We start from the raw sequence: 11027 nt of genomic DNA on the forward strand, positions 1-11027 counted from the left end.
GATGCTACAGATGACAGAGGCGGGGGAGTTAGAGTCGAGGGTGGCGGGCATGAACGCGGAGGTGGGGGAGGCAGGGAAGGTAGGGGAGGCGGAGGCGGAGGGCACAATATTGATGGTGGCGATGGCAGGAGCGACCGATTTGGCAGGCACGCTTTCCGTCCTCCGTGGTGCTTCTTCGGGCTCCCACCAATGATTGGTGTGGCACGCTTATGGGTGGGAGGGTGATAGGAGGTAGCCCACCGAGCGATGTCAAGGTGATGGGCGGGAGGGTGACCAGAGGCGCAGCTCGGTTGTCACCTCATTCTCTGCTGCAAGGGAGATCAGGGATGAGGAAAGCAGGAGTACGGGAAGAACCAGCAGCGTGGAGAGCGTGGGGATTGTTGCTGCCTGAGCAGCAACTCCACTATGTGGCAGAGGGCGTCTTTGAGCTCTTGCCGGTTTTATAGGCGAGCGCCGTGGCGCGGTATAGGGCCCTTATCGCGCGCGACGGGCATCGAAGCAGTGGCATGCAGTGCAGGAACAACAGGTCACGTGGAGTATGTGGGATGGCGACGCCTTTGCCTCGTTGCCATGGCATCGAGATAGACGCGTCGGCGTGCGACGGAAACGTGTTGCTGATTGCATCGTCCCTTGTGTTGCACTGCCTTGGCGTGGTGCTGGCGGTGCATGATCTACAAATATAGAAGCTCATCGTTTGCCCACAGCAACATATATATTTGCAAATATCGAGGCTTTTGTTAACGTTTGCCACAAGCTGCCAATGGAAATGCGCCTCCACTCCACATATATACTGCAGATGGAACGCTCCAGAGGGAAATGATGCCGATGCATGGAAACCTAGGGAAATAATGGTGATGAATGCCATGCAAAGAGGCTACCTGATAGACATGTAACAAGAATAGCGAACCCAATGCTCGACTCCCCTTGTGCATCTGCCCAGGACAAATCTTGCAAAGAACAACATTTGCGCGCGTTCCAAAAATATTTTGATTTGCAAACGACTACTTCACCACCCATGTCCCCACTTCCAAACATATCGCGACGCTCTAAATGACATGCCAATGGTTGTTGAATTCCATGCTTTGCAATCAAATAACACATGGTTCCTCGGCTCCATTATACGTCAATGTTGTCAATGGCAAATGGGTATATAACGACAAATGAAATTCCGATGAAATGCTCTGCTGGTCCTGCGAGGATTTTTCTCAGCAACTAGCAAACGTGGCCCTCTTAAGGGCTTGTGTGATCGATCGATTTCGATGGTCAATGGAAACGTGATCTTTGTTGATACCACGGTTATAAAATCCATGTGCTAAGTTTACAGTCTTTTGCCCATCTCTTTACTCAACGCCACAATTAATTACTTGCAATGCAACGTTGCTTGAGTGTTTACACACTTTCCTCAGTTGCAGTACAAGTAAGCACACTATATTTCTTTCAGAAGGCAGTGATCGATATAGGTTTATCATGTGTTATTGATTTTGCGCGCGCCGGGCTAGGCATGGTGCAGTGGCAACCGTCTTTTGCCTACAGCTACGTGTTCCCCGAAGGGCAAGTGGGCAATGCAGAAAGATGCTTGAAAGGTTAGTTTCAGAACACATGGTGAAAAACTTTTCAGTCTCAAGAATGGATGCAAAATCTGTTGTAATTTTCTCTTTCTTTGATCCTTTTGTAATATGTACAATACTCTATTTTAATATATAACCAGTAGGGGGTCACACCCCTCCTGTTACATAAAAAAACTTTACAGTCCCATTCCGGTGAAAAATATTTGTGTAGCGCGTTGCGTTGCATGTCTAGTGACGATGGATCATCCCGGTTGAATACGATGCGGGTGTTTGGCACTAGGTTATGATCTTACATTGTATATATAGTCATGCTCACGCGTACTCATGTGACACGTTGTCGTCATGAAAGGATGGGCGGACGGAGACGGTGGCGCCGCCGGCCGGAACGACGTTGGCCAATTTTTGATTCCTGGTACGGTGGTCCACGGTTGCAACATACTGCCAGGTGAGACAGCGCCGTGCGAGAGATGTCATTCCTGGGCCTGGCCTCCAGCGATGCGGCCGAGCAACACCAGCGCGGCGGCGATGGGGAAACGCGTGGCCGGCGAGAAGGGCGACACAGGTGGCGGCCTACGATCGCTCTAGGCCTCCACACAGGTGTAATCTGTCTATCCTTCGGAGCAGGGCAGGAGAAAGGCTTTCGGGGGATTTCGGCAACCTGGTCGTGGCACCGTGCTCCACAGGCCCCAGGAGGAAGGGTGATAAGAATCCATCTCGATGCATGGACGAAGCTAACACTGCGCCACAAAAAATTTGTAGTGAAGGTCAAAATATATCTGTGTTGGCGGATTCAGCATCCGCCAGGAACCTTGAGTCAGCACAAATCGTCATCTTTACTGGCGGGTATACAACTACGAACAAAGACACCATTTGCACTGGAGGTGCCTTTTATCACCCGCCAGCACTAATAGTTGCACGGTTAAAAAATAGCGATGCTGGTAGCCGAAGCCACCAGCAGTCTGCCATGCTGCAGCCGTAAGGCACAAATGATGAAGCTCCTCGTAGGCAGCACTGGCAGCCACTCCACCGCTTGTAGCCAACTGCAACGCCACCGCTCCACCGCTCGTAGCCAACAACAACGCCTTGACCGTAGCTCGAGCTGCTTGCACGCAGCTAGCCGCTCCACCGCCTGCTGCTCCGTCACCCGCAATGCTCGAGACTATGGAAGGAAAATAAAGACAAAATTAGAAGGAAAGGCAAGCAAAATGTCTCATGGGTATTTCAGCGAACATCAACTAGTCCATCAAGACATGCGCGGCTAGCAAAATATGAGATGGACTTATCAACAAAGTGCAAAGCTTGCAAGCTTACCCACGATGCGCCGTGGAGCTGAGGAAACTCGCACTCGGTACAGTGAGCTGCCTGTCCAGAGCACACCCCTGCCACATGGAGAGACGTTGCTAGCCGCCCCTCTTGAGCCTCCGCTAGCCACACTGATGGAGCAGCTGAGCGAGCTGTGACGCGCTCTGCGGCCCCATGTGCGCGGCTCTTGCTGGCCGCCCGCAGGTGCGGGAAAAGCGGCGTTGACCCTGCCGGACGCGTGCTCCTCGCCTCGCCGGCGACGGCCATCCGCGGTTGCCCCGCACAGCGTTGACCCCGCTGGCCGGTCGCGCCGCCTGCGCTGCTCCCGACGACCGCTCGCGCTGGCCTTGCACCCATCGTCTGTGTGCAGGTGCCGCCCCCGCCGCCCGAGGCTGCCGAGCCGCAAGCTGCACCGCCCACGATTGCCCCGTCGAGCCGGGTGGCCTCCGGTAGCTCACGACCGCGCCGCCTGAGTTGGCTTCGCCGGCTGCCAGGGAGAGAGGGAGAGACTCAGTGAAGGGAGGGAAGAAGAGATAAGGGGGAGAGAGGAGCGACCAGGAAGAGATAAGGATGAGTGGCGATGAGAGGGAGAGAAGGAGATAAAAGAGAGTGAGCGCGCGGTCAAATAAAATTTTCATTCTCTACAAATTTTTTGTTTCCCACGCATTAACTGCATAGACGGCCTGTACAAATATGGGGTGTTTGTAGTGACGGGTGACTTAAACGCCCACCAACAAAAATCTGATTAAATTTTTCTTTTTACATTCAAATTTATTTAAACTAAGCAAATCAATTCAAAAGTTATTGAAACTCCTACAAGAGAATATATATGTAATACATATAAAAATTAGATTAGAATATATAAGATAAATATTTTGACAAGATAGTTCATAAACTTGAAATTTGGATTTGAGTTATATGAAACATTGTAAGTAATGTGTGCATTTGTGAACAATGTATAATCTAATTTTTTTATAACACACTGAAACTTTTAAGTTAAGGTTGTGTACTTATAAAATGATTCCATGTCAACTTATATAATTTTTGAACCATGTTTAGATATTATTAAAAATTATTTTCATCAAAACATTTAATAGAACAGACTTGTGAATCTTTCATACACATTCATGATTTGAGTCAAAACGGAATATAGTTTTCTGAAATTTGTAATCTTACACAAAAAAATTTAGTTCAAATATCAATTTTTTGAATAAGCATGTTTATAATTATTTAATCCCTAGAAAATAGTAAATCACTTTAAAATTCTTGAAACTCTTACACAACCACATATACTTAGTCCAGTACATGTTACAAATATATTATTATGTGTAAGATAAAAAAATTTAGCTAGTTAAAATCTTTTAACCCCTCCTATTCTATGTAAATTGAAAATGCATTTATGCTGACGGTTGATATACGTACTGGCGGGTGCTTATATCAACCGTCAGCAGAAATGTATTTGTGGTGACGGTTTCTCACACGGCGTCCCTGGAGATAATGTGTTGTCGGGTGCCAACAAAAAAAAAGTCCACGTGCCAGAAAAAAAAAGTCCACGTATCAGCACTGCACTGACAACGCTGTCCACGCCCTGCGAGCGCGCACCCTACTTGTTGGACATTGGGACGTTGACAACGCTGCGTGCAGTTCACCTCACGTTTTAATTAGGAGGGGGGAGCGCACACCCTGCACTGCACTGACTCTCCGAGCGAGGCACCCGGCGGGCGGCGCGCACTGGCGTCCGATCGCCTCCACACACACAACCGCGAGTTACCTAGCGGAGCACGTAGTACGCGCGCCCGGCCCAGGGCCGGAAACCGCCTTGCCCACCGACCCCCACGGCAACAGGCGACGTCGAGTAAAAGAGCTCTCTGGATTTGTGTTGGTTCGTCGTCTGATTGTGTGTGGGTGGACGTCACGCACGTCAGGACGTGGACGAATCCCAGTTTCCTGGTGACTGGGTGGCAACAACACTCGATCTACCTAGGAACTAGGGGCTGAATGAAAAAAAATTAGATCCTAGGTTTCGAAAAATGCCAAGAAATTAAAAGATATATCTTCATTTATCAATGTAACTGACATATAGATCTTTCTTTTCAATCAAAATCATATAGAGCGCAAATGCACCATGAACAGCTAGCAAATGTTCGATCTTTGTCACTAGCTGCCGGAGTGCACGCCGCTGCTCGGCAGCTGCTTGGAGGTGGAGAAGGGACCCTAAGATTTGGAGCGCCACCTCTTCAGTCGTTGAGGCAACTGCGCCCTCAATCAAAATCCTTACAATGAAAAGGTGATAGTGTTGGCAATAGCATGAATCTCCTTGGATTTAATTGCTCATAAACAATGTGCCTGCTCGAATTCCAGTTTTCAGAAGGTATCTTGGAGGTAATTAACATAAACCTGTCGATTGAGCTAGGGTTTGCGCCTTTCTTACTCTTTTCACAATCATAATTGTATATGCTCATTCTAGAAGAAATGATTGAGAAAATAAAACTCCATCTAGCTAGTATCACAAATAGAAGAATGCTAACATGACTCAAGCCATCCAAGGAAAGAAACAACCTTCCTGCGGTCTTCTTGTAAAAAGAACTTTCTTGCAAACAGGAGACTTGGTGCAACAAGGCTGCAAACTCTACACACATTGCCCTAAGGAATTCGAACCAACCAGTAGGAAATAGCACATCATTGCCGCAACGCTCCACAAAGCGCTTTCTAGAGTGGTACCCACATAACTTGTCATGGCAAACTCAGAATCATTTATTATTTAAACAACAAATTAGATAATTATGCACTAAGAGAAGTTCTAGTGGAATGACTGGGATGGTTAAGGACGTCGTATAAATAAAATAATGATGTGTCCATAGAGTTGAGGAGGAGAGAGAAGAAAACCGTTCTCATGCAATAATAAACCGGTTCATCGCGAGAACAATTAGTGGAAAATGGTAGATATGGAGAGAAAAAGAGGTGATTGGATAAGAATTTGTTTAGAATAAAACTATTCGTAAGGATACAATTTCTATGACTACTGTCTATATAATAGCAATGCAAGTATGGAAACCGTCCGGTAGTGTATGGGTTGAGACTGGGAGCCATTTATTTTTTACATTTTTGTGGTCGCAAACTCTGAACGTGCTCATGTAAGGTCCTTTACCACTGTGGCCGGCATGTAGCGAAGGGCGCGAACCATCGACGTTGGGAATCTCAACGGGACGCTCGTGGAGAAAAACTTTATAGTGCCAATGTGACAGGAATGATGCTACCGTCGAACAGGGACGGAGGGCGCCAAGCTGCCAAAGGGGACCGAGGCTCCTATGCTCTACACAATAACACGACAAAAGATGTGTACATAAATAGAAATACATTATTTCTATTTTTATTCCTTAACTATAAGGTGGTCTGATTTTTATCATTTATCTTCAAAATCATAAATCTTATCATTCCCACCTATCAAAACCTCTAAAAACACGTTCCTCAGCAGTTGCATGTGGTCCCTCAACAGGTGAGCCTTAGAAAAAAATTGCCAGGCCGACAAAAAAAAAACTGCATACACCCCGAGCGCTGTTCATAGAAACTAAGTATAATAATTTTCTTGTGTCATAAAAAAGCATCAATTCACTAAAAATTCCTATAGCCTAATCATGTGTTGCTCACACCCTTTTTGCAGAACAAAAGTTCCAAAAAAAACATAAATTTTATTTGGCTCACTTAATTTCAAAATGTTGTTGATTGGCAACCCAAAGTTTTTATTCTGGTTCCGTCACTACCATCGAGCAAAGCAGACAATGAACAACTTGAGAAATGAATGTCGTTTGTATTTACTCTTGGTGCAAATATATACCACATGTTACAAAGGGTTACATACCATGATACCAACTGTACAGGTGTGAACACTGACCAAATGCTGTGGTTAACAACAGAATGCGCGAAAAGTATGGCTTAGTTCTTATAAGCACGAGAAACACTGTTATGATCACTTATATACCTTACTGAATTTTAACTTTTATAATTTATCATGATCTCCGCATGTTATGCTTTCGCAACGTGCCGTAGTGGAGCCCTGTAACAACGTGTCACGCACCACCGAATCAAAGCAATTCACGGCACAATGGAATCAGACAGTGGAAGTAGCGAAGACATGGCAGATGGCCTTGTGATCTTTGCCTACTTTTACAGGAAGGATATCAGGGCCTTCACGACCTTCTCTGGCCTGCGGAACATGCGAGAGATGTCAAGGATCAGCATAATGGTCACCGATGTCTAAAGGTCAGTGGATGTAGACATAAAGCATGGTGTCAGTAAAATATGTATGGTTTATGATTCGTGCAGAAACTGTAGGTAACATAAACGGACTGAAACCATCAAGCTCCTGAAAACAAGTACCAGTCCTCCTGCGGCATATGACCAGCTCCTTCTATCGCCTCCAGTTTTACAACATCAGGATTAGCTTTCTTGAATTCCTCTGCTACCGACAGTGGTAAGTACTTGTCAGATATTCCCCATGCGAGCAGTATTGGTTTTTCCCAACTGCAACAAGATAATGTTTTTTTCGTTTCAGAACAAGAACACAATGTCGCAGGTTTAGGTGTCTTTTATTGATTGCTCATATTCAGAATGAATTTTCAGATGCTGCTGAGTGCTACTACAAACTCCAAGGTCGTATATAATAAATCAAAGTCTTGCCTGTCTGAATTAGATCAGAGGCTAGAATGCGTAATGAACATGGATGCTTGGTTTTTTGGATAAATCTACCTGTTGGATGAAAACCCAGCCGAAATTCTACTTAGTACATCTTGGAAGTTGACCTTCCTGGCAGCCTCAAGCAAAGCTAAAAGAAAAGGCAAACAAGTCAAAATTACCAGACAATTGTAGCAACTAGAAATTTTACAATCTCACAAAAACATAGAAACTCTGCAATTAGATTACTATATTTGTTCTGAAAGAAATGCTCATAGACAACACAGCAGATGATTCTGGATGTGCATGATGACATTCATTTATGGCAATTGCATGGTGCCAACTGACATAAAATAATTAATTCAAGTATTCTGAAGTTCCTTTCATTATTGGGAAAGTACATCGAACTGAATGGCAGAGCAATGCATATAAAGTGTTGGAAATATACTGCTTGGGAGTAAGAACTCACCAAATCCAGGTGCACCACTGGATAGATATGGCAATCTGTATACATCAGCCTTTTCCAGTTTCAGCACATAGCTGACAAATAAATGGAGGACAAAATGGATCATTTTAAGCCACTGTGCAAAATGAATAGTATAAAATTGCATCGTATGGACAACAAACCAAACTTTATTCTTCTTTCAAGCAACATGCACTACAGCAAGAAGCAAATAGGCACAACGGACAGTTTTTGTGCGATAAGGATACATACGCGCTACCTGCTTCAATGAAACGCTCAGCCAAAACAGCATTTTGACAAGTAAATTCACCAAAGAGTGGCCACCTGCATTGAAAGATTCCTTCTGTTCAGTTAAATAGTTATATAAATAAAATATTGACTGCAAAAACTAAAAGAAGAACATCAACCACAACGTAAGTGAGAAATCATGACTAGAAAATGGGTCACAATACTCAGTCCATTTGTACTCTAGCCAATATTATACGGGGAAAGATGAATGTGTTACACTAGTTTACTAAATAAAACAGATAACTTAATCAACCTCGACATAGAGTAGTATACTGCAACCATTAACATAAAAAAAATGACAACTAAATAGAAGAGCTCAAATGCATATTTTTAGTCAAACTTACATGCAAAATTTCATATGATTATATTCCTATTCATATCACAGATACACAAGTTTTGAACCCATGTGTTTGAAATCTACTAAAGCATACATATAGGTTGAATCCAGTATATGGGAGAAGAACGGATAACTACTGAGAGTGAGAAACCAAGCTGAATAGAAATAACTAACTTTAGCTGCTGAAACAATCCAGGAACTGGAGAAGAAACAGTAAGTGGACTGTTAAGGATTGCCAACTTAAGGACTCTGCTTGAGTTCTTCAGTGCCCATGTCAGCCCATAAGAACCTACAAGAAATCCCTGCAACGAAATTAAATAAAAAATTTGCTATATTGAGAAATGAGGATTTCTCTAGACCATGATTTTTCTGAAAGTTTCACACTGTACCTGGACAACTAAGAAGAAGGGCTCAGTAATATTTAGAGTACCAAGAAGATCATCAAATGCCTTATGGAACTCCTCCTCTGCAAATGATACGATATACATGAGTCTTTAGGAAATTCCTCTAGTTTAACACAAATTTTACTGACCTTTATAGTCGAATCCATATCCGGGTTGTGGCATCTCACTGAACCCAAATCCAAGCCAGTCAGGTGCAAAACAGTGGTAGCCAGCATCTGCCATCTTTTAAATTCAACAGCTACTTAGGGGATGGAATGATTGACAAAACAAAAGCAGCAGAGTGGTCAATAATCATATTATTATTATTAGATTGAACATGAGGGTCCTTAGATTTTTATGGGAGTCGACGACAACAATGTTCAAAAGCAAACAAGATTTTTTTTGAAGGGAAGCAAACAACATATTTTGTTGCTGTTGGTTTTGGTTTCAATAGCGTATGGAAGTACAGCCATCTGGTTTGCAAAATCAAAACAAAAATAATTCATGTCTGTGTAACACTGTAAATTTTTCTAATGAACTTTTGCATATGACAATGGAAAGTAACTCTTCTAACGAACTTTTGCATATGCCTTCCTAAGTAAGAAAATTGCAAATAAACTGTCAGAATTAGCACCCAATTTATTGCTGAATAATGTGCGGTACCAACGGTGTACAAGTTCAGTGAAGCTAACCTGAGCCATAACCACGCGGTAACTAAATGATTGAGTAGGAGCCCCATGAAGGAACACGATAGTGCCACGTCGTGCATCAGATGAGCCTACAATGTATCAGCAAACACATGTGACCAACAATTGCGTGTGTTTTGCTTATCCAAGGTTAATTATTAATGAGGGTTGTGGTTGCCGTCCTTTGGTTCATTTCATTCAGCAATAAAACTAATGGATGAACTGATATAGCACCTAAAGCTACAAGAAAGAGAAACACTCTGTTTTCACTTCCCATTGTAAAGCTTCACAGAGTCATATTGCATCTCATTTGCGTTAATGGAGTGTTAGAGTGTAGTACTACTTTGTTGGTCTGGCACCAAGTCATCAAGTGTATCCAATCTATCATGCAATGTTCTTCCTGACCACGAAGAAAAAGATGAACGAATAGTACCTGTTTCCCTCACGAACCATTTAAACTCTCCTGATCTCACATACGAACCGTAGTCCCTCCCCTTGTCCTCGATCCTCTGGACGCAACAAGGCGAGTCACTAGTCAAACGGTTGAATACGTATGGTTCATTGATCTGAAATTAGAAGGATAAACCACAAGGAGAGGAAGCGAGGCATGAGGCATTACGTAGAGCATCTGGCCGACATTGCCGTCCTCGGCGGGAACCGCGGGAAGCTGGATGGCGCTGCGGCTGGAGGGGTTGTCCGTCACGAATCCGAACGGGTTGAACCCCGGGTCGCCCTCTCCCTTCTCCTCTTCCGCCGTACCACTCCCATCCTTGCCGCTCGCCGCGACCGTGGCGTACCTGCCTCTCGGTCCCGTCCCCCACCGCAGCCTCCCGCTCCCGCAGCTGAAGGCGCCACCGCACGGGGAGGATGCAACCCTGGTGGTGCTGGTGCTGGTGGTTTTGGAAGTGGAGGAGGCGGGAACGGAGGGGAGGAGGAACAGGGCGGGAGAGGAGGAGGTCGCGCAGGGGCAGCAGCGCGACATGGCAGCGGCCGGTGGGTCGCTGCGTTGGTGTTGCTCGGATGGCTCGGGTGGTCGTGGTGGTGGTGGATCCCGTCGGCCGAAGTGTGGCCGCGGAGGAAGCGGAGCGCCCCCGCTCGGGTGGCGCAGCGGCGACGAGCCACGCGAGCGAAGATTCGGTGGATTGGTGTGGGGCCGGCCAGTTCCTTCGTCTTGTGACCTTTTTGTGGGTGTGAGACGCCGGTGACTTGTGACGGTGTGGGGTGTGCGCCGGGCTGGGCACCGGCGCTTGCTGCGCTTCATTTTTAGCCGTCACTCGAGGACTCGAGAGGTTAACATGACACACTCCCCTCCCAGCCTCCCGGGCGGCC

General features: G+C 45.4%; 1 protein-coding gene across 1 annotated transcript; it reads right to left on the reverse strand.

Moving 5' to 3' along the window:
• Positions 1-6658: 6658 nt before the first annotated feature.
• On the reverse strand, positions 6659-10872 carry LOC101765210 (haloalkane dehalogenase 2). The gene is made up of 11 exons (XM_004976962.3): positions 10318-10872; positions 10132-10207; positions 9705-9790; positions 9162-9255; positions 9019-9095; positions 8804-8931; positions 8257-8328; positions 8011-8081; positions 7617-7692; positions 7248-7391; positions 6659-7074 (listed from the first exon to the last, which is right to left on the reverse strand). The coding sequence occupies exons 1-11, from the start codon at positions 10678-10680 to the stop codon at positions 7035-7037; spliced, it is 1227 nt and encodes a 408-aa protein (XP_004977019.1). The 5' UTR covers positions 10681-10872; the 3' UTR covers positions 6659-7034.
• Between the last annotated feature and the right edge of the window lie 155 nt (positions 10873-11027).

The sequence above is a fragment of the Setaria italica genome, chromosome VII (assembly GCF_000263155.2).
Source record: "Setaria italica strain Yugu1 chromosome VII, Setaria_italica_v2.0, whole genome shotgun sequence".
Lineage (NCBI taxonomy): Eukaryota > Viridiplantae > Streptophyta > Magnoliopsida > Poales > Poaceae > Setaria > Setaria italica.

What these genes read in the sequence shown, in the direction of transcription:
- LOC101765210 (XM_004976962.3), bottom strand. Translation starts at nt 10,680, where the DNA reads ATGTCGCGCTGCTGCCCCTGCGCGACCTCCTCCTCTCCCGCCCTGTTC. An exon ending in ATATGGATTCGACTATAAAG is followed by an intron (nt 9,096 to 9,161) that starts GTCAGTAAAATT and finishes TATCATTTGCAG; the next exon opens with AGGAGGAGTTCCATAAGGCA. An exon ending in CCTTCTTCTTAGTTGTCCAG is followed by an intron (nt 8,932 to 9,018) that starts GTACAGTGTGAA and finishes ATTTCGTTGCAG; the next exon opens with GGATTTCTTGTAGGTTCTTA.